Here is a 24,558-nt window from a genome sequence, read left to right as displayed (position 1 = left end):
AGGTACAATTCTCCAATCTCCAGGTAAAATTTTTTAAGTGCTTTTTGAGAACTCTGTGTGATACATCTGCCCTATTGCAGCAACTCCTAAGACCTGCCCACATTCTCATATTTGACACCTCCCTGTCATTCCCCCACTAAAAATGAATTAAATTAATGTAGTTTACCACTTTGAAACCCTAAACAACATTTCATTAAAAAACTACGTCTCTGTTCTTACTGGGAAATTGTTCTATGCCAGTAGAGAATGAAGCTTGTACCCCAGAACTGAAATACCTTTTATTTATATGTGAGAAGTTCTCCATTAATACATAGCAAATCTCCTTGAATGGATGTTAGTGTTGGCAAAATGAATTGATATACATTAAACTATCAGTTGAAACTGACTTGCCCATTTAAATGACATCCCATTTGGGACTGGGCAGATCTGAAGCAGTGGCTTAGAAATGAAAGACTATTTAAGAAACTCTAGAATTGTTTCCAATTCCAAACAGGGAGTATCTCTCTTGTCTAAAGACAATGTCCTGACAAACTGGGAAACAAAATCATTACAAAAAAACTCCGAAGAACAGACATGATAAATTACCTCAAATCCTTTACTCAAGTTTGCAATTCAAAGCAAGAAAAGCATAGTAACTCCCTACAGACCTTCAGATCACAGTTTATACTTTATACTTACAGAAATGGTCAAGGAAGCATGCAGATTAATGGAGAGCCCAATACTGTAAATCTAGTCAGATGTCAGCAAAACCTCTCTTCCCCCACTCTCAACTCAGTTCGCTTTATATCAGATAAAACACTTCTTTCATATATTGATTTATTTCCAGTTTCTATAATCAGAACAGACTCTGCAAGAGCCTCATTCAGAGAATACACATCTTATTTAAAACAGAGGAATACAAGCAGGAATCTTTCTTATTTACATGTTAACCTTAAAATAGAGTCCCAAGAACCCAGAGTCCAACCCCTATCAAACAGCTAGATCTTATGACCTCATAAAATATATGGGACATGCACAAGGTAGCTCTTGACAGACTTTGAGTAGGTGTGTTTGTGAGCTATCTCTAGGAGAGCCCTCTTTGACAGCAGGAGGAAGCTAAAATGCAATTGATAGTAGCTTTTGGCTCACTGTCTGGTGTTGTCAAAACCTGAGGGAAAATTCAAGGACTTCAGCAGTGCCCAAGGGCTCTGGTCAGACCAGACCAGTCTCAGATCATGGCTCTCTTAGAAATGCCTCCAGCAATGAAATCTCACATGCACCAATCTAGGCAACCTAGGCTTTAGCTCCAAGTTCATTTTTATGCCCATCTGCAAGACAAAAGATGGTTTATTATTTAGTATTTCCAATGCCATAAAAGGTTTTCTACCACACAGGCATGACACTCTCTGATCCTCTTCTGATAAAACTAAACAAATTGAGCTCTCAAGTACTGACAATTATAAATATGATTGGTACAAAATTGTGCTATAACATTGCTAGAGGAAATGCAATAAATTTCTGAATTTAAAAAAAAAAATCTTACTTTCTAGGACCTTGTACGTTGCAAAGCAGTGGTAAGAACTTCAGGTTCAGACCCAACTGCCTGAACATCACCTCCTATGGTAGTGTTACAGCAGCGTTTGGGCAGCAAAGACTAGCAGCATACTTGGATAGATGAATATATGAAGCCTGAATAGCAGTTTTAGACACTCTATAGGAAGTGTAAGTGACTCTTAACAGTTACTCTGTAACTCTGAAGAATACTTTAAGTGTAGACACTAGAACTGAATGCATATGGATGTGGAATACCAGGCATTTTCATGCAGGAGCACAATTAAAGGTTAAATGACAAGTTTTACAGTATGAAGCTTATGAGAAATGATTTATATGGGTTAGTGGGTTACATAGGACTTGTTGACTGGGCATACAAATACATGTCAAAAAAGCCTCATTGTAAAGAAAGAACAAGACTTTTCAACCTTGCTGGAAAAAAAGCATTGTAAGAAACAATGTCAAGATGCTGATATTAGGAAAAAAAAAGTATTCCAAGAGAAGATGCTATTTACTTATAAAGAGGGTAATTAATAAGAAAATCGATTACAAACAAAATATGCTAATCCTTACTTGATGTTTTCATCATCAGGATGTGTCCTTGTAAAAATATATTTGAATCCAGTTGCAGGATAAATACTATAATCAAAAGTTCAAAAATGTTTTCTCCAGCCTTGAAGAAAGTTTGTACATCTCTTGTACATCACTGGGCTAAGAGAACACTAAAAAAAAGTATCACTATATTACTGCTTCATCTTTACAGTACCCCCCAGATATCCAAACCAGGTCACTGTGAGAGACAGGCTACCAAGACAAGCAGACTTTTAGTCTGACACAGTACAGCCTTATTCATGCTGTTCATCCCATTTCCTTCAGAGGTTACAAAGACAAGAGGGCAGCTTTGCAAAACACTGATGATCCTCACAGTACTGGCATTTCTGCTTTAGGACATTGAATACTGTGCTTATAACACACAGGGCTCAGCAATACTTTTCCTGATTACTGTCTGCAAGTATATTTTGCATCTTTCTCTGATATAACAGGCTGTACCAGTCCATTTTCCAGTTTTACCAATTCTTTAAGTCGGTACAAGAATTCTCTTTATAGTATGCCAGTGAGCACATCTTTTCAAGTCGCTGGACTCACAGTGACAGCTATGTTTGCAGTTGGGAAGGCATTCTAGCCACATTAAAGTTGAGAAGGATGTTGAAAATTCCTTCTGTCTGCACAATGTAAATCTGTATTTTATGTCATGTGACTGAGGCCCAGCCACACCTGGTTCTTGAGGCAATGGTGCCAGTTTAGTCTCCCTGAAGTTGCCTGTGGCACTATTCACTTTCTTAAAAAAGAGACGCCTTGGTATAATTAAGACATTAGGTCCTCTGTGATGAGTTCAAGCCTTTTGTACTGGGTAAAGTTAATGGCCTAAGATAATCTTGTTTTACCTCCTATATAGCAAGTGTCCTCTTATGCTTTATGCCTTAGGAAGCATTACTGTGAAGTATTTTTCCTGCATTTGATGGTACAAAAGGATGTCACAATCACAAAACACAAACTGGAACAGAATACAGGAAACAAAGATACAGAAATTAAGGGTAACAATGAAAACAGAAGTTCATCTTCCTTTGATAGTCTCCTAACAGACTATTAAAACACATTTTTCTGAACAAATGTAGCATCCTTCACTTTTAGTGAAAAACTCTCTGGTTACAAACTGTTCCTCAAGACAACAAAGAAAAGTTCTTATACATTTGACATAATTTCTTCCCAATATCTAAGCACACATACTGCGTTTTGTAGCATCTTCCTTCTTCAGTACAGAAGGGGTTACAATAGAAGAGGCACTCCATCATGCTTCTTGTTGTCCTTCCTACAATTTCCCTTCTCATCCTCTGCCCACTAAGCAGGTCTCTGCAACATCCACAAAATAACAGCAAGAGCATCTACAGTTTGAAGGACAGCACTAACCTACTCAATGTCATTATTCAAGAGTGATGCTGGCAAGACACACCTCTGCATACCACAATCACAAAGCTAATCTATCATTCAGTAGCACTAGTCCCAGCCTCTAACAAGTTTCTCTCCAGCTCCTGTTTTGCTTCTTTCTTCACTCGTTATTGTACCTTAAAATCATAAAAAAATCCATCAGGACAGAAACTACATTATTTTAATTCAGTTCTCTCCAGTACCTACCAAACTGGGCATTAAGCCTGTCTAGAGCTCACTGGAACTACTGGAAATATGCAAAGAACAACTAGAAAATGTATTTCTCTCAGCTCTTGGTTTCTCTTTCACTGAATGTCCATCTTCCCCCTATATACAGAAGTATGTCATTTTGAGATTGGCCACTGCCACCTAAGAAAACCAGCTGCAATTGCATGAGGTCTCCAGAGACAAGTAGAGGTATGTATATATACATCACCTTTTTAAAAAGACAGGAAGGAGTATTGGTGGAGTGATAGGCTAGTCAGCCCTACCTCAGTCCCCTGTAGCTTTATGAAGCAAGTTTTGGAAGCCACTTCTAGGCACCCAAAGGACAAAGACATGACTAGGAACAAACAGACATTAAATGATGGAAAATCAAGCCTATGAACCTGTCTTCTATGATGGAATGATAGGCTCTGAGGATGCACAGAGGGCAGTAAGTGATGTCTCCACTGACTTCAATAAGCCTCTTGATGCAGTTTCTCACAGCACCCTCAAAGCCAGATGGGGGAGGTACAGACTGGACAGCATCCAACAAGAAGGATCAGAGAGAAACTGGCCAGGTTAAGCAATGTTTTGAGATCTGCATGGTGGCCATTTATGAAAAGCATGCCTCAGAATACTGGGATTGATAGTGTTCAGAAATTATTAGTGACCCAGTGGAAAAAGACAGAGAATACTCCCAACAAAATCAGAAATAAAGCATGTTCAGGAAGGGAGCCACTGATATGCTGGAGGGTGGGAGTACCACCAAGAGGGACTTGGACAGATTGGAGGAATGAAAAGACAGAAACATCATGAAGTTAATGATTAAAATAAAATAGTTCAATTGGAAGGGACCTAAAATTAATAACTAGTGCAACTGACTGACCATTTCAGGACTGAAAAGAAATTAAAATAAGGGCTTTGTCCAAATGTCTCTTAAACCCCAACAGGCCTGGGGCATCAACCATCTCTCTAGGAAGCCTGCTCCAATGTTTGACCACCCCCTCTGTATGGAAGATGTATAGAAGTGTTTCCAAATGTTAAGTCTGAATCTCCCTTGGCACAGCTCTGAACCACTCCCATGTGCCCTGTGACTACATACCAGGGTAAAGAGACCAGCGCCTCTACCTTCACTTTCCCCCCCTCAGGAAACTGTAGAGTGCAGTCTCCTTTTCTCCAAACCAGACAAAACCAAATTCCTTCACCAATTCCCACAGGACATGCCTTCTAACTTTCACCAACTTGCCGTTTATTATTTGCTCTGTTTTAAAACTACATCATGATCCAGTCAAAGGAGGGGATTATCCTGCTCCCCTCTGGTGCAATCTCACTTTGAGTCCTGTGTGCAGTTTGGGGTGTCACAATATAGGAAGGACATAAAGCTATTAGAGAGTATCCAAAGAAGAACTAAGAAGATGGTGCTGCTCCTGAATATATTTAAGAATTTCTTTTTAAAGTACATCCAGCCTTCCTAGATTGCTTTGCCCTTCAGGACTGACTCCCAAGGAATTCTGTCAATCTCCTGAACAGGCCAAAGTCTGCCCACTGGAAGTCCATGGTGGCAGTTCTGTTGGTGCCCTTCCTTACTTCAACCAGTATTGAAAACTCTAACATTTCATGGTCACTATGCCCAAGACAGCCACCAACCACCACAACACCCACTAGACCTTTTTTCATTGGACTTGATGATCCTTGTGGGTCCCTTCCAACTCAGGATATCCTATGATTCTATCATTTAAAGGACTTTAAATGCCTTTCAGTAGCACCAGTATGATCTCCTCTATAATTTTTCCAGGTACTGGGGCTAGACTAGCAGGTCTGTGTTTCTTGCTTCATACTCTTCTTCTATACTAGAATAATGCTGAGTAGCTTCTTGTCAACATGGACCTTTCCCAGACTCCCAAAACCTTTGGTAGGGATTGAGAGAGGTCATGCTACAACAACTAGCTCCTTCAGTACACTGGGATGAAGCCCACCTGTCCTCATAGACTTACAAACATTCAACTGGTCCCTTACAATCTCCATGTACACAAACAGAAAGTCATTATTCCCACAGTAATGGTCCTCCAAATCAGAAGACAGGGCAGCCCAAGGTCTGTCAGTATTATAAGAGACCAAGGCAAAAAAAACAGAACTGAATGGCCCCACTTCTTCACTCCAATTTGTAATGTGATCATCTACCACAAATATTAGTCCAATGTTTTCCTTAGACCTCCTTTTGCTATTTATGTACTTCAGAAAACCTTGCTTGTCTGACACAACACTGGCCAGTTTCAACTCTAATCAAGTTTTGATTTTCATATCTTCTCCCTGCATATGTGAACTACAGCTCTGTAATTTTTCTGTGAAGCTTTACCTTACTACCAGATATCATACTACCTCCTTTCTGAGATTCAAGAGGTGTTCCCTGTTCAGTTAAGCTGGTCTTCTGCATGGCTTGTTTGACTTTCAACAGAGAGATCACCTGCTCTTGTGCTTTTACAAAGTGATTCCTAAAAACTGACCAGCACCCAAGGAACAGCATGCTAGTAACTAGCTGATTGAGTCACCTGAAGTTAGCTCTGCTGAAATTCAGGGTAGCAACTTTGCTGACCATTTTCCTCATAAAATCAGAATTTTTAAAATTACCCATTTCATGATCCTGTGGCAAAGGCAGCCACCTAACATCATATCTCTCAAAAATCCTTCTTTATTAATAAATAACAGGTTTAAGAGAGGAACTTTCCTAGTTGGCTCACTGAGTGCTTGTGACTACAAATTATCTTCAAAATACTTCACGAATTTCCAGATTTGTTTGTCACAGTAGTACGGTATTCCCAGGTCCTGTCTGAGAAGTTGAAGTGTCCCATAAGGACAAGGAGAGTGACAACTGGAGAGAAAACAAAACTGAAAAAAGACTGGGGAGTCCTGGTGGACAAGAAGTGAGCTGTGTGTCTTTGAAGCAATAATCACATACTGGACCACCTTCACAGAAGCACAGCTACCAATTTTACTCGAGTAATCCACATGGGAAGCAATATCATTCACACTGTGAACTCTCTCTGTGTGAGCAAAGTGAGTTGTAAAAAATCTGCCTTAGATGAAAAAAAAGGCAAAACAATGGACTTACTTTATTCATCTAAAAATACTGTAGATATTAAAATATGTATCAAGTTACTAAATATGAGATAATCTGAAGATATATTTTGATAAATACCCTGGAGTAACAAGATACATGATCCATTTAGCTGGCCTACCACTCAGGACAATCACATTTGGTTGAGAATCTGACTAACTTGTAAATGGAGTCTAACCTAGAAATAGGAAAGACAGGACAGCTGCAATAGTTGGAGTCTCCTGGAACATCCAGAAAGTTGCCATGGCAGGAAGTGTGGCTTGTCAAGACAAGACCTGCCACAGCTGCTCTGCACTACAGCCATGGGTACAATCAGCCTTAAAAGGCAAGAAATACCTCCTAGGAGTTTACAACCTAAGTAAGGGCTTAACCAGATAATACTGCTACTGACCTCAATAGGAAAATCTGACAAATTCTCTTCCCTAGCCCCCTGAGAAAAATCATATGATGCATTGCAACCCACCCTTCCAACACCACAATGAGAAAAATGCTCTTGATTCCCTAAGACCTTTCTAGAAAAAGCTTTTAAAGCATCCTGATATCACAGAAGAGAAAAAAACTACTTTGGACAATACTCAGAATGTAGCAAGATATATCACAATTGATTTTTAAAAGGGAATACAATGCGTAAAATATAAAATTTTAGCTGACTGGTCAGTATTCTGAGTAAGTCTGTTGAATAGACTCAAACTATGAGAGGTGGTGGAGGATACTCCATGAGATCAAAACCACTCAATTTCACAAATGCTCTTTTAGGGATCCTATCATTGGAGCAGCATGCAGTTTAGATTACAGGGCTTCAAATCCTAATTTTTATCTGCAAGTTGTCAGGAGAACGTGACCACCTTTCCCATTCACTGTACTCATGAGTATTAGATACTGCTCTGCAGGTTTACCTTCTCTTCAGATGTTTTAGATTACAGGCCCTCCAGTGCTGAAATTTCCTATGTTACCCCTTAGGCACCACTGTTCAAAATAGCTACAAGTAAGACGAAGCCATGACAATTTTAAAACAGGAACACTTCTTCCTTCACAAACTGCTACAGCTTGTCCTGTAATTCAAATGGACTTCTGTATTCCTTCATTAAGGTAAGAAGGGTTTCCCTGTTCTAATTACTTCTAAAAGGTACCACCCAAATTAAAAAAAAAGAATAAAAAAGAGTTTTGAGAAGGATTTATAGTGACAAATCTGACAGTTTGCTTGTGATGCGAAATATAAATCCAATTTGGATGTCTCCCCAAGAATAAGTAGGTATTAGAGGATCAGACACAGTGTGCATATAGTATAACTATATTTGTCAATCATGATTTAGCAAGTCATTCAGTTTGTTTCATGTATATTATGATCATTTCCCATTTTAATACACAGTTAATATAAATCACCGCTTCATGTTCCCCCAATAAAATCTGTCCCTCAGTCATTTGATTCATAAGAGAGCAGAACACTGCAAAATCACTAAAATCAAGCAAATTTTGCTATCTGATTAAGAGAACTAGATGCATAGCCACAATCAAAATAGATTTTACAAGTTTAAACTGTCCTGTCTGAAAGCTCCACACAAGGAAAGCAAAAGGTTCTATTCATACAAATAGATCCTCTTTTTAAAGGATTTAAGAAGCTGTGAGGCCACTTGTTCCTTGGCACATACTATACAGGTACATATTCTGAAAACATAGTCCAAGATAAGCTCCAAAGTTATTAGAGAGAAGAAACCCTTGTCCATATATTCTGCAACACAGAAGGTAACAGCAGACCAAGTGGAAGTTCTATGAAGAGAATCTCTTCAGTGTGCACTGCAGTGTAATGTGCAGTCATCAGCAGGTGGAGACACCTCCAGTAGGTACAGCAGACAGTACTTTTGAAGGGAGAGAGAGCATGATACAGAAGGAGTCTGATCTATACCCATAACACTCTGACCTCAGGTGACACTTTAAATGGCTGTTTTGTTCAATGGCATGTTAACTTCAACAAGCATCCTTTAGAAACACTAACATTTTTTAATTTAAACACTGAGATACGGATGTTTTGTGTAATCTTCTACCATACTGCAACAATATTCAAGGGTCTCGGTTTCTATCCAGGACACCAGCTTGCACATTTACATCCAAGTAGCTCTCCCAAATCCTTATCCAGTAGGAGGTTTAGGAATGAACATGCAATACACAAGACTGAAGACATTCAGAACAAGGGAGAAGGAAAAGGTCTAACGGACAAATGCTGCCTGTGAGCTAATGGCAATTTCTACATAGACAAGCACCATATTTGCTTTTCCAGAAGCAACATGATTTGAGTCCATTAGCACATGGCCAGAAAACATTCTGCTAATACAGGATTCAGGTTTCATGTTTCAATGTGTTACTGTTCCCTCCTCATTCCCCAGACAAGAAATCCTTCTGGCCAGGAAGCAAGCAGAGAGAGACTCCTGCCTCCCTGAATGGCAGTGGGACTTCCACCCTGAAAATGCCAAATACACAAGCAACATGTCCAAGGGGTGGATAAACATCTGAAAACCCAAAAAAACCTGTACATAACCCATTACATATGAGCTGGAACCAGGGAAAGAGATGAATTCTTAATAAATACAGTGATAGCAGGAAACTTTCTAAAAGCCACTGCAGTCCCAACACTGATTACCTTTTCTTAAGCATAGATTCACAAACATGACTTAGGTGTGTGAGGCACACAGACCAGCCTGGATGATGGCACGCATCACGCACCAATACTGAAGATACCACTACTGCCAAACAAGATGTTTAGTGCAGACAAACACCAGAATCAAACACTTCCAAAATCGAGCAAGCTTTTACAGTTACAATGCTTCCTTTTAGCTGTATCCAGGGCTCTTCTCTGGTGGCATTTTAAAAAAGTTACTGGAGGCAGCAATAGTAGATTTCTCAGCTGCTGGTGTTTTCCCAGTCCACTCAGAGTTCTGGGATCTCAAGGATGGTGTTGCTGGTAGCTCTGACTCTGCTCCATCCATGTGGACAGATAAAGTTGCTGGAATATAAAATTGCAGGAAAGGGGAAACAGAGGAAGACAGTAAGAAAGGGCAATAAAAAAAAAATTAGAACAACTGACTTCATGGCAAATCCCTCATATATATAATTTAATTTATAATGGTATTATTTATTAAATTTCTAGAAGTTATCTAGAAGTTCTCCATCCAAATTCCTTTGAAATAGAGGTTCTTGATAGCATTAATGATTTTGCTCTAATGATTCACATATTCAAAACTCTAAGTTCCCAGTCCACTATCTGGTTTCCTTAGTCAGAGCTCCTGCTGAAAATCAAAAGTTTTAGCTGCCCCATATTTAAAGTGAATCAATTCACAATCACTCATCTCAAAATAACTTGGACTCTTTGCAAAGACTCAATTAACTCTCTACTTGAGACTTTCAAAGTCGCTGAAGGTGTGGCAAATTTTGGGTTGCTAAGCTCATCTAAAGAGGAAAATATACCTCTCCTCACCCAGTAAGGGCAGTACCATGAACCTCCACATATAACCAGCATGGTAAATCAGCATATTATGACAAGAAATTACTTGCCAAACTAGGTTGAAATCCCTTCTCATTTTCTCAATACAACCACTACTTCAAAATGGGACAGGCTATAATAGCCAGAGAGATTTGCAGATCCATAGCTCAACCCAACAGTCACCCAAATTTCCAGAAGGATTGTCAAAAACCTAGAGATATGAGAGTTTACTCCAATTCTCAGTACTCTGAATCACTCAGTCCTCACAAGCAGAACAGGGCCAGGTAAAGAAGAGTAATTGCCATACGAGTCTTTGGGGCAAACAGAATTATTTTTAACAAGTAACTACTTCAATACAAAACATATTTCTTCATTGTAGTCTCACAACAAATAATAGTTGTTTGTGTGTTGTAATTACAAGCTGCATCTGCTGCTCTGTAGTGGATAAAGAGGCCACAGCAAGCCTCAACTAGAGGACAGATTGCTTTGAAGTTTAAATAAAAAGTTGGTTCGATGCTTGAGATTCCACATTCTGTACATCCAAAAGAGTGAGTCATTCCCATACAGCTACAACACAGCTGATAAAAGTACCTTGCAATTTTACATCCAGCCCATCATCTTCCTCCATCTGAAGGTCATACGAGACATGAAAAACCCCCAACAATTAAGTCAGTCCTTAAACTCACAATCACTACCAATACTAGACTATGTACCCCTTGCTAGCAGCCTCCCCACTCAGGCTCTTCATCTTTCCTCATAAAACGAAAAAAGAAGAAAAGGACTGAAACCGGTTTCTTGTTTCTAGGTATGACAAAGAGTGAATAATTAGCAAGAAATAGGAGAGGGAAAATTCACCAAATTGCTATTATTCATCAGACTGTTCTCAAATAAGCAGCTTCACAGGCTGCTGTCACCTTTTTTACAGGCTAAGTGTGAATACTTGCCAAGACAGACAAAAATTTATTTATGCAGATTTTTACCCCAGACTCATCGTAATAACTGATTAGGATGCCAGTTACCATGTGCACTGCTACATACATAGAGGATTGAACCACATAAACATTAAAAACATCAGTGTAAGGATGCTTCTTTTGGACTATGACAGGTTTATCATAAGAAAAAAAAAGTAGTTGTTCGCCATTTATTGCACAACCATCTGTACTTGTGGCCTATTCTGACAAAATGAAGACAGACGTGACAGTCTTCATCAGATTCCTTTCAAACTAGAGAATAGCTTCCATGAGAAGTTATATCATGCCATATTTCTCAGACAAGCTCTACTGTGCCACTGGAGATATTATTCCAAGTCTACAGTCTAGACTAGATTCTAGTCTGCAGTGGAAAGTAACTAAACACAAGGACACTATCCATGCCTTCAAATCAGATCACTGAAAGGTCAAAGGACCTTTATTACCAAAGACCTTCTTCCTCCCTAGGCACTGGCTGTTGGTCCCTGAGTTGGACAAATCTCTGGTCTAATCCAGTAATCAGCCTTAACTTCCTCCAGATTTCCTTATTCTACTGCCAAACTACACCAGCCAGATTTTTGTTCTCATCTGGTGAAGGCCTCCTGCTTTAGGGCTCAAACTATTTAGACTATGCTCAAACTGCATAGTGTGGAAAACATGAATTTTCAGTTCTCTCTGAATATTTGCATAAGTTTTCCCAATTTAATTTTGATAAAACTCACTTCCTGAAGTGCAAATTGATTTTGAATTTTCTGCCCACTTTTTGTTGTTCTCAACAGCTCAGTTATGGTATTTAGGCCAGTTAGCCTCAGAGAGCCGTATTAATACCAGAATTTTAATACTACAGCAATACAACAGAGATGCAAGGCACTTCTACAGTAATGAAGTTTTTTGATGTTCATGCAAGGGTCTCTGCATGAAAGTATGTGAGAAGACATGGAATAAATTTAGTTGCTTGGTTTCCAAATAAACATTATATCTAGGTGCCTTTACTCATTCCTGCACTGAGGAAGGAAATAGCACCCACATTTCATGTGCCTTTTATAAGCATCTTCTGATTTCAGCCAAATTCAACTCAAAACTTTCTGTGGATGGTGGGGGGGTGAGACGACAGGGGAAGATTTGTAGCTGCATGTTTAAGAAAGAAGCTAAATTCATCACAATGACAGGGGATAGTGTTGGCAGAGATTTGAGCTATTTATTCTTTTAGGAAAATCCTATAAAGAATGACACGAGGAAGCCTCTATCTGCAGTCTTGTTCATCACACTGGTGAGGAGTCCGATAACAGATGTATGCAGTAGCGTGATTTAGTGCCGGGAGCTGGCCCCTGATGTGTATTAATACAGCGGCAAAGCGGAACGAGCCCCTCTTCATCACTCATCTCTATAAAAGAGGTGGAATCCGAGATGGCCCGATGTTCGGCAGAGCAAGCCCATTTGTTCTGCTGACTGATGAAGCCAGCTCAGGCTGTGTCCTTCACCTCCACGGGGCACTCAGGTTGCAAAAAAGGAGATCACTGAAGCAGGACCTGGTCAACAAGTGAGACGAGAGCAGTTGGACTCAGCAAAGGAGCTATTTAAAGGTGAAGAAATCCAGCACTCTGTGCCTGCATGACAGGCATGGGCCTGCATTTTGATTTACGTGTGTTTCACCTTTTGCAGAACTACACAAACATAAAAAGCCTCAGAAGTGAAAAAAATGAGGCTGCTCTGACTCCTCAGGCACATGTATATGGCATTTATATAGGGGTGAGTAGATGCATGGCAAGGGAGAAAAATCTTTATCTCATTGATATCCAACATAAGAGTGTCCAATTAATTCTACATTATTGCAGAAAGATACTTCATATCTTTTTAGACATTAGTAATTCCATAGCAAAATCTCCTTTGACAGAAATTACATCAGATTCCAGAAGTTTCCAAGTTAGATGTCCAGGTTGTGCTTCAGCTGTAATTGGGAGTCTATAGTAGAACATCATTTAGGACATAGCTTCAGCTACCCAATCACAGATGTTTCTTTACACAAGTCAGTATTGCAGCAAACCCTGCCCACAGCTGTTCACTTGGCTGAGGATATTTCTAAACAGGGTCTGAGGAAGAGATCTTTACCATTTCTGACCATTTGCAGACCTTGTATCTTGATCACCAGCATAAGCATCAGCCTGTACTCTACTATTTAGACTTCTTCCTTATTTTGTAATACATAATAATCCTCTCTCCCTCATCCATAATGAGAAAGCTTTCCAAGCCCCTGTGCTATTTTCCAGAGCTAAGCTTCAGTCCAGATGCACTCTCAACTCTTCCAAAAGTGTTCACTATACAATTTGCCTAATTGGGGAAGTACAACTTAAATAGCATTTTGAATCATGTAGGCATGGACACAGAAGCTCTCCTTATAGAAAGTGATCGGCAATGCAGTACAGAATACATTCTGAATAATAAATAAATGGACAGGTAACAGGGGACAGTGAGACATTAGCACTCATACCAAGAAAATCTAATATTCCAGTGCTAAGATTCTGTGATTTCGGATACTACCCTTTTACTACAGAGGCTTGAATATGGAATATATGGAATACTCAAAAGCCAGGAAAGAATAACCTAAATAAATAATCAATAATAGAAGAGACTTTTGCTGAATAACAGATTACTAATGTTCTTTTCTTTTTTAATACATAATCCTTCTGAAAGTTTGCAATCCAGATCAGTGGCCTGGAGAGAAAACTCAGCATTCTTCCCTACTTCATTATTCTGTCTATCCACCAGCCCAAGGAAGAAACAAACTTCTTCCTATTAATCATCAGCTTATTTGGTCTTCCCCACTGTTTTCACATCTCCGTTTTTTCCACCATCTTATCCACTACCTTGTTACTGGATTACAAGAATATTTATTTAATAAACTAGTTGAAAGAACATGTGTCAGTGGATAGTAGCAAGATAGGGTAAGGTGAAAGAACAGAAAGAAGCATCCTAAAACCCACCATGTTCACCAGATTAAAGCTTTTTCATATTCTAATGACTAATCAATGACTTTTCAGAAAACTGCCACATGAAAATAGACCAGCATTTTAAAGACTACATCCACGTAACAAGAAAAAACTATTTTCATCCAGAAGAATAAGACAACCACCAAGGAAAAAAGTGGTTTCACCTAGTGATGATACAAAAATTGCCAGATTTTAGCTCCTGTGAAATTGTCTACAAATACCCTGGTAAAGGGCATCAGAGCCACCAGCTAATGCCAGCCCAACACTAAAGGAGCACACCATGCACACTGATAGCTCTCTATTACCACAAACTGCATGATTTAGGACAGTGGAAATAACACCTTATGAAGAAGTAAATTACTATTCACAGTAAGGTGAAGCACTGCAAATTATATTAACTTAACATTGCTACACTGCCAAAAATTTGTTTAGTAAGCAGCTTTTGATGCTATGCAAAAACACATGATATGCTCTCTCACACATTTCATTAGTTTCAAACCAAAGTAACACCACTTTTGCCTATGGCATTTTGCTCAAAAGGGACATGACTATAAAAATGCTGTCAGGTTACCTGATGTTGGGCTAGACATGGAGGCTGCAGCTGGCTTTCGTTTCCTCTTGATGTCCCTTGAACATGGTGGTCCCAGGTGGACATTTGCTTGCCTATGGAGAAAATGAAACAAATTAAACTCCACTCCAATATCACATTTCTGTAAGACTGACCAGTCACATCCAGCTCCTTCTTAACTAGTAAGCAGCACAATCCAAAAGTTTCTCAGGGAGTTTTGCTGTCATTCTTTGGCAATATAAATTATGCTCCCATTTCCTTTAAGAGCTCCTACATAAACTGCTCAGAAGAATAATTATATTTTAGCCTTTAAATTAAAAATTATATCTTTGCCTGTTTATTTGTTAACTCCAAACTAACTCCTTGCATCCATAAAGATGTGATCAAGCAGTTATATGGCATGTGTCCTACCATTACTTCTATATGCAAGAATAACAAATGGCTGCAAGATTGCTCTTTATATAAACTGTGTGATATTTGCTCCTTAGTCAGAAATTATTTTGCAATCTATTTAGTACTGTAGAGTCATCTTAGAATGATCCTATAACGCCAAATGTCCATGCATATTATTTCTACTACAATAGTAAGTTCGTAAAGCTAGGAATGCAAGACTGTCTCACGTGTTTTTAAAATCATTATTTCCTTATCCAAGTGCTGTGCAAACAGCTGAATCTGACTTTTGGCAGCCTTGTTGTACCTCTAAACTGGCTGAAAGGCATAATCTGTCCTGTTAGTATCAACTGTTAAGTCTGAAGCCTACTGATGGCCATTTCAGTTTAATCATTTGCCAATTAAGAAGTAGCCATTTGCCAATTAGGAAGAAATCTGTATTGTTGGAACTGACTTGAGAACTCCTTCAAGTCATATACCTGTAAGGAAGCAAAGAACTTTAACTCATAAATAACAGTCTTTACAGCAGACCAGAGAACTTCCTCAAATACCATCCATAATGAATATAAATGCATAATTTAGAAATTACATTGGGTTCAAATCCCTTCTGTGTCTGATGTAACAGACTTCCTTTAGCAAGTTCCTTGGTCATTCTTACCATCAGATCTGATGTGCAAAATGCAGAACTACAGTGCAAATAATATCAGTTAAAGACTGTGAGGAGCTTAGATGGTATGAAATTTGGAACCATGTAAGTTTTGATGACTAAGTGCTGAAAAGCTTCACTATCTTCAAAGTTTGTTATTTTGATCTTTTTAAAACATCCTGAAAGTTAAACAAACGCTTTTATCACATACTAAAGCCTTTGAAATATAAAAAAAGGAAAAATCCATGGCTTTTTATTTCCATTACAAAAATCTATTAAAAAAAACCAAACCCACATATTTACAATATGTATTGTTTTAGATCCTGTATTTATGCAAAATCAAATTGTGCTATTGTATATATACATAACAGTGTAAGAACCACAAAGAAATTCCTACGCTAGTCCAGTCTATAAATTGTTTGAATGCTGCTGGGTCTATCTACTTACCTGAAAAAAAAGTGCAACCACTAAATAAAGGAATCAAACTACTGTTCCATCTTCTCAACTAAAATTCAAAAGTTCTACAAGAAGTCTATAAGATCTGTCCTCTATATCTGACATTAAAGAACAGTTTCAAAGATTTTTAAATTGTGCTATGTTTCGCAGTCAGGTTTTTAAACCTGGGAGCATATATTAATACAACCAGACAAAGAAGTCTCCTGAGGGGATTGAGTCTACTCTCAGTAAACTCACCAAAAACCAAGTGCTGAGTCCTTCACTTTGGCCACCACAACCCCCTTCATTGCTGCAGGCTGGGGGAAGGGTGGTTGGAAAGCAGCCCAGAGGCAAAGAACCTGGAGGTGCTGCTCAACAGCAGCTGAACATGAGCCAGCGTGTGCACAGGTGGCCAAGGCCAGTGCCATCATGGCTTGGATCAAGAACATGGTGGCCAGCTGAACCTGAGAAGGGATCATTCCCCTGTATTCAGTGAGGCCACACCTCAAGTCCTATGTTCTATTTTGGGCCCTTCACTACAAGAACACTGAGGTGCTAGAGCGTGTCCAGAGAAGGGCAAGGGAGCTGGTGAAGGCTCTGGAGCACAAGCCCTTTGAGGAGCAGCTGAGGGGGCTGGGGGTGTTTAGCCTGGAGAAAAGAAGCTCAGGGAAGAACTTATCACTCTCTACAACTACCTCAAAGGAGGGTGTAGCCAGGTGGGGGTCTCCCAATCAACTGGCAGAAGAATGAGAAGACAGTCTGATGCTGTGCCAGGGGAGGTTCAGGCTGGGTATCAGGAGGACTTTCTTCAAGGAAAGGGTTGTCAGACATTGGAATGAACAGCCCAGGGAGGTGGTTAGAGAAATCATCCCTGGAGGTGAAAATCTTTCAAAAATACTGGCACACCTACAGAATGCACACTCAAATCTCTCATCTCTAATTAACTTGTGGATGCTAATTAACATGTGGATCATGCTTTTGATCATGATTATAACACGGGCTATACAGTGTTTTTACATAGCTGTAACCATGTATTCTGAAACATCTAAACACACATAGCCTGAAGAAAAGATCCTGTTTTTTTATTTTGCACCAGTGACACAGTATTAGATTACTAACTGCACAACTACATAATTGTATATAATAATCTAATTAATTTTAATTCATATAAAAATAACAAAAATAATTTTTAAATGTTCCCTTTTTAATTTTATGAACTTACACCAACATTAGCCAGTTGATACTTAGAATCACTATGGACTAGGAAAGAAGTATGCACTATCATTTCCAAGAGACTATGCAATTTTTCAAGCTCACAAATATTACAGCAAGATTTTGCCTAAGAGCTCCTGGCTCTCAGCTACATATTCAAACATCTACACTTACCCGATGATTACACAAGAGGTTAAAAAAAATCAAAATGAAAACAGAATAATCTCAAAATCCCTTATTGTAGTGGAAGTAAAAGCAAATAATACTTCAGTTGAAGACTACTAGCAAGAATGCTGTATCTAGTAGCCCTGCCTCTAAGATACAAAGGCTCAGAGGTCATAAATTGTCTCTGTAACATGTTTTTCATTCAGGTTTATCCCTTATTGATCACCCACGCTTCAGTTAGTAAATCAGGAACCTATTGATTACTCACTGGCTCTGACTGACCCAGTGGTAAAAATGTCATTTCAAGTGGCTGGTGCACTTTACAGGCACCATAAATCTGCATGCAGGGAATCTCTAGGTAGTAAGTGCCTTGGGAGAGAGAAGAGCAGATGACTGCATTCAGGGATGATAGTCCTCATTAAGGCATGGACAGAAAGCATGTCTGAGGTATAGCTTATGAAATATGCAGATTTTTGGTAGATATCTCACTTTTCAATGTAAATTTCTAGTAACTAGCTTGCATGAAGATCTCTATCAGTGCGATAATTGAATTAGTGAATCCCAGTTTAACAGCAGACTCCTACAAACACCACCACCACCACTTTGAAAGTCAAGTCATGGATATGCACAGTTCCTAACATAGCGGTGGATTATAAAACTATATAATATATACTATATAACTTATATACTATATACTATATATATATATAGTCTATAGTATATAAGTATATATATAGTGTATATATATATAGTATATATATATATACTATAAAACTATATAAACCTATAATTCATAGGCTGAATTATAAAACATGAAAATATTACAACTTTAACAACTCTTCTGAACAGTTAAAAATTACTCAAAAGTAGACTATAACAGGAAAGGCTGACAGAAAATGCGTATTTGCGCATTGTCTCAGCCCTCTCTGTGAAGATCTGGGACTAAACTTACAAACTAGAATAGTTTGTAAGTTCTTCTTCAATCTCTTCTGCTAGGCGTCCATGCTTCTTCAGTGTTGCATAAACAGAAATGAGAAAATAATTCCCTGATTTCTTTTGGACTATGAAAGGTTTATCATAAGAAAAAAAAAAGTCGCAGTGTTTAGTCACAGGTGGATGTGACCAACTATGAGACTAACATGAAAACATAGTTTACAATCTAGAGATGATTGAAATTCTAACCCTGGAAGAGAAAAAGGAGAACACACTTAGAGCAACATATCAGGGTCAAAAATGTGGCTGTTTTGTTGGCTGCAATATATTCAACTCACATAGCAGTCACTGCCAGGAGTTAGTAAATGAAAAATTACACATGTATAGGAAAAATGGCTTTCAACAATATGAAAAGTCTATAGTGTCTTTTTGACAGTGATAATATTTTTTGTAATCACACTAAAGGAACCATTCAGGAAATACTTTTTGTCTTTTGTTTTTGTTTTTAACATAGTACTTATGGTACTCAGTTCTGCATGCAGATCATGCTGGAGAAAAAACAGGCTTTGTTATGCAGAAAGATTAAATTCGTGGTAGTCTCTAATGTGTCAGAAGTAATGCTTCCTTTCATTTCTTTTCCACATATTTATTCTATGGCTTTATTTACATGCTTTTTAATGTCCAGTATCTGCATACACAGGACTCCCACCTCACTTCTACAGTTTGAGATGACCATGCACTGGAGCTTGACACTATTTTACATCTACCACAGTATTTCAACAAAAATTTTCAAGAGAAAATTAGGATTGGTAATATAATCTGTAGGAGAAAATACAGAGCACAAGCAGACACCAGCCCACAAAGAATCTTACTGAACAGCATCAGGACCCTGAAAGCTTCTCTATCTGTGAAATCTAAATTGTAGCATGAAATCTACTCTTTTAAAATTCAGGGTGAAAATCAGCTCAATCTCACAACAAAGGTCTCTGAAGTGGCCATACAGAGCTAAACGTGACAACCTGTGGCCTTCTTGGAGGCAAGAGGCTCACTGCACACTTGGGGGTGTGTGCCTCTCACGGTCATCTCATAATATTCAGCTTGTCTGCTTACACTCTTTATTCTAACCCTATCCTTAGACGAAGCAAAGCACGTGGATTATACAGTGAAAGTGAGAGGCAGTCATTAGTCTACTAATATAAAAACAAGGGATGTTATTATCCTCATGTTAAAGTGAATGTTAATAGAGACTGCCTTTTAACAAAGATACTGCTACTAAAACTCCACACAACCCAGCTGTTGCTGTTGTGATGCTCTATTCAGAGCAAACACAAACCAAATGAAAGGCTCTTTCTCTAAGCCCTGAGGTGTTACCTGAGGCTGTTGATGGTGGCTTCACAAAATTAATAGTAAAAGCAGAAATCTTCCTGCTCTTTGACTACAGAGCCAGCTGGGCACCAGTCTAATCTGCACATAACATGTGTAAATCAATACAAGTTGCTCATCCTATCTGCATGCAAAGCTCCTGCACACACACGTGGTTCTTGCTATCACATCCCAGTGTAGATACTCCTGATGCACAGCAATCTCCTATGCCCTGCAGAGCCTCTTGGGAAGGCTTCTAGAGAACATTTTCAGACTCCAAAATCTCTAATAGGTTAGCTCACTTCTTCGATCATCCAAATCTCATAGATCTTCAAGAGAAGCAGTCAGTTCCCCAAGTAAGCATTATAATGATGTGGCAATTCTATTCCTAAAAGTCTGCATGTGGCAAATGCAAGTGATTGCATTTTCTTCCTGTTTTCCATGTAAGCACTCTAAGCAGAGAATATGTGATCCCATATATTATATTCCCTATTTTCACACTGAATCACACTGTATCTGTGCCAGAAAGACTCCTACCATTTGCCAGATCTGCTGAGCACACAGATTTGAAATAGCAAGGAAAAAAAAAAATTCTGAAGCCAAGGGGAATTTATTTTTCACTCCAGAGAATTAGGATTCATCAAAATGGGAATATTAGGCCTCAGTCAACTGCATGTGACACTAGGTTGATAGCTGCTGTTCACTGCATGCCTGTCAGAAGAATTCAGCTATATTCCCAACTGGAATATTAGCCAAACTTTAGCAAAGAAGACATGAAAATCCTCCAGCTAAATGGAAAAAGAGTAAAAAAAAAACAACCAGGGAGATAGGCTGCCTAAAATGAACTGGATACTGTCTTGCCCAAGCAGGAAAGTATGGAATTGTGGACATCTGTTCACTCCTTCAGCTGCCTCAGAAAAGGCCTGATATTGCAGGCATTCCCTGTATTTCCACATGCTTGGGTAAGAGGCAGAAATATCAAGATCTCTGTGCACAGATAAAGAAGTGGCAGAACAATATTTATTTTCACAAAAGTATTTCTAGAGCTAGAACTAGAATTTGAGACATTCAGGTCTGTTCAGTTTAATAGCACCACCAAACCCAGAGTATGGGGCAACTGGCAGTAAATGAGGAGATCACTCAGCCCCCCTATATCTTTATCCCATATTCCAGGCAAATGACAGACTTGCTTCTATATCAGATTAAACTCTAGATTTACAGTTAGTATTAACAAAGTACATGCAAAGCAATTTTCTTTATCTGTGTTACTCAAAAGTCTAATGCAGTTCTTCAAGTCTCCACCTTCAACATCTACCTACCATCCAAGGTCCACTTTTCCTATGACCTCCAGTAGGAATATTTAACTGGTTTTTTTTTCACTCATAATCCTATTTTCAAGGCTAGGCAAATAATAAACAGCATTAGGGACAATTTATCTTCTACCTTTCTCTCTTATTCTGTCTACTATTCAAATTAAAGGGAACATTGGTTCTAGGCTCTTCTGAAACCCTTACCTTGACTCAAGGGAATAGCATTCCATCAGCCAACAACCTACAACATCTCAGCTACAGAATATTGAATAACAACATCTAATAAGTTACTCAATTTCAGCCTATACAAAATCCTCTTAAGCAGAAGGAGCTCAACAACAAAATTCTGTTCAAACCACTCCTCTCAGAGAGGCAAACAGGCAGAGGGGAAAGAGGGAAGGATCCCTTGAGTTGCCCATCTAAGTCCCTACTTACTTGCTTTTAGCAGTCTGCATCATGAAGTCAAAACCTTAACAGACAAGACATGATTAGCAAACGTTTTGTGCTCTTAAAGGAGAGTAATTATAGGCATGTGAAAAAAGAGATCCCTGAGGTACTCTTCCTTGCATGCCTCCCGAGAGGCAGCAGGGCCATTAAAAATTCCATGATGAAGAGGAAAAACAGTCTGGGAACAGCCAGGAGGCAATACAGCAAATTAATACACCAGCCATCCCTTGGGAAGACTGCAAGAAAGCAGAAAACTCTCCTTGCTTCACAAAATAAAATTATACCACTAATGATAACAGTCACCACACACAAAACTGCTTCTAATGATGGGTGTGAAATTCCCAGTGCTGTACATACACTTTGAATGAAAGCTCTTCTCATCACAGACATAAATCAAGAAAGGTAGTGTACGATTTTTACTGCCTTTCAAATAAGACTTCCCAAGGAACCTTCCACATAGGCTTGTCAGTGTCAAGGAGGAGGTTCTTTATCAAGACTCAGCTGCACTCAGTACTTTGGCCTTCAGTTCTGGCTAAACAAAAGTACTGGGTTGCCAGTCTTCCAGATAAAACTGCACCAAAATGATTGAGACAAAGAAAATAGTTCCACAGCAGAGAGAAGACTCCACTCAGTAAATATACTCTATTGGACATGCTCCATGATAGCAGAAACAAAGCAGAGAAAGAAGATTTTGCATGGCACAGCAGGCATCAGGTTGAAGAAACTGGATGGCCACAACATCAAGACCATGTCTTTTCTAATATGTTTCATGTTATTTCAGAGGATTTGCTTTCCACACACATAACCATCCCATTCTGGCAAATTTCAGAGCAGAATTTCTCCAGGACAAGGTGCAAGCTGTTAGAAGCTTCCTAAAGCACAAACTAGTGAAACTGATTCCATACATGGCCAAGGCAGGAGATGTTAACTGGGGCAATAGCTTATCTGGGCTTACAGAGATCAGCTGAACCTCCTGTAAGAAAATGGATGAAAATGGACTACTAATGAGTATGCTTGGCATGTAAAGCTAAAGAACTACTATCAAGAAATTGTTTCTCTGAAGGAACAATTTCCTTCTGTGCCCTTAGCAGCATCTTTACATAAAGCAAGCTCCTTGTACCAAAGAGTTCAACCCTTGCCACATACATGGGGGCCACAAAACACATTCATTCTTTTCATATTTCTTTCTCCTATAAAGGTTCTTGAGCACATTTCACAATAAAATAGGAACTATTTTCTCAAATTTCAGGCATTTAAAAACACAACTGCATCTGGGATGATACAATTTCTCTACCAACTCAGGAACAATTCATCACTGCTTATGTTTGTCAGGACACCAGCCACCTGTTCATTAGAGGAGGGAACCAAACATATATATTAACTGGTTAACTAGACTGTACACGCAGAAAAACCTAGCAAACGCAATCTCTCCAGGCTTAGAAATCCCTTGCAAAGAGCTTGGCTTTGGAAAAGGCCTTCACTGACTGTCATAAAGGTAGAGATTTTGCCCAGTTCGAATTTGCAAGCAGGATTTGTCCAGCTCACTGTTCTGGAAGACTAATTTCCATAAAGCACCAAGTAAAACACTGGAGGCAAAAGAAAGGTTATCCTAGATGAAAATGAAGAGACCATTCAATCTTCTTGCTTCACAGGCAGAAAACATCCCCAGAGTGGGGCAAAAGCACAGAAAGGAATCAATTTGCTGATGCACAGTCTTCTGAATTCTTTTTATTCTCATCCAGTTGAACATTTAAGAGCTGATTTCTTCCTCCCTCCCCTTTTCCAGCTTTAACATGCTGGCTACAGCAGCATGAGGTCATGGTGCGACATCGCAGAATTCCCTGCAGAAGCCAGTGGGAAGAGAGGCTTTGCTGGGTGGGTGCCAAGCTTCTGTTCAGACACATACAACCTTAGTACATTTTTCATGCTCTATTTGCTAATTAACAAGGGAAAGAAAGCCATGAAGCTGAAAGTCCAGACATTTCTTTCAGATTGGGTCCCTGGTAAAAGCACATAAGCAGAATTGTGTCCAAAGCAAGGCTTTGTCTACTTGCACAGGGAAAGAGCTCAAGGGCACCTTACCTATAGGTAGTCACCTGCAGCACAAAAACAGGAGTCACCTCTAAGGCCAGCGCTTGAATTTAATTTAGGATTAGTCAGCAAAAGGTGCCTGAATAGTATATTAACCTGAACTATGCAGACTCAAATATACCTAACATCTGGCCAAACCAGATCTAAATTTCAGCTATTGCTATAGAGAGATATCAAGCCATTAGAGGTCACCTCAGGTGAGTTCTTAATCTGCTCAGAGGGTCTATTTTAGACACCTAGGATACCAAAATGCTTCAGCATGTTACCCACACCAGTTTGTCAGCATTTTCCCTCTCATTTTGTTCCAATTCTAAAAGTGGGCAATGATACTATGTCCATTTGTACCTACAAAACAGACTTGCAGCAATTCATTGCATATTTCAGAACACAGTGCAGTTATTTCTAATAGAACAATATGTTCTGCCTGTCATACACTGTTTCATATACTGTAAGCATTTAGTTTATTGAAACTCTCAAATAAACTGCATTGCTACGTTTTGTGCTAAATTTGGACATGAGCTGCCCAGGGAGAAGTGCATTAAGTTACAGGTACATGAGTACCATTCAGATCACACAATACTGCTGAAGACATCCAGGAGAGGGAAGTGAGACAAACCCAAGAGAGCAGAGCAGAGCAAGGGAGTTACCTGGCAGTGCAGTGTGCTGGTGAGCATCTTCGGTGGGAAGCATCAGCAAGCACATCCAGAGAGTACAGAGGAGATAATGGATTGAAC

General features: G+C 39.1%; 1 protein-coding gene across 10 annotated transcripts in view; it reads right to left on the bottom strand.

Moving 5' to 3' along the window:
* Positions 1-577: 577 nt before the first annotated feature.
* Positions 578-24,558, bottom strand: part of GPATCH2L (G-patch domain containing 2 like) — a 41,026-nt gene continuing 17,045 nt past the window's right edge. For 4 of the 10 annotated variants that reach the window (XM_015631129.3, XM_019007018.2, XM_015631128.3 and 1 more), the window contains 3 exons: positions 24,472-24,557; positions 14,837-14,928; positions 578-9,833 (listed from right to left, as the gene is read on the bottom strand). In XM_015631129.3, coding sequence (XP_015486615.1) covers positions 9,661-9,833; positions 14,837-14,928; positions 24,472-24,557 — 351 coding nt within the window. In that variant the 3' untranslated portion in view covers positions 578-9,660. The other 6 variants (XM_019007020.2, XM_033514875.1, XM_019007022.2 and 3 more) reach the window with 3 other exon arrangements.

Source organism: Parus major, chromosome 5, assembly GCF_001522545.3.
Source record: "Parus major isolate Abel chromosome 5, Parus_major1.1, whole genome shotgun sequence".
Taxonomy (NCBI): Eukaryota; Metazoa; Chordata; class Aves; order Passeriformes; family Paridae; genus Parus; species Parus major.
This window is presented reverse-complemented; position numbering and strand designations above follow the sequence as displayed.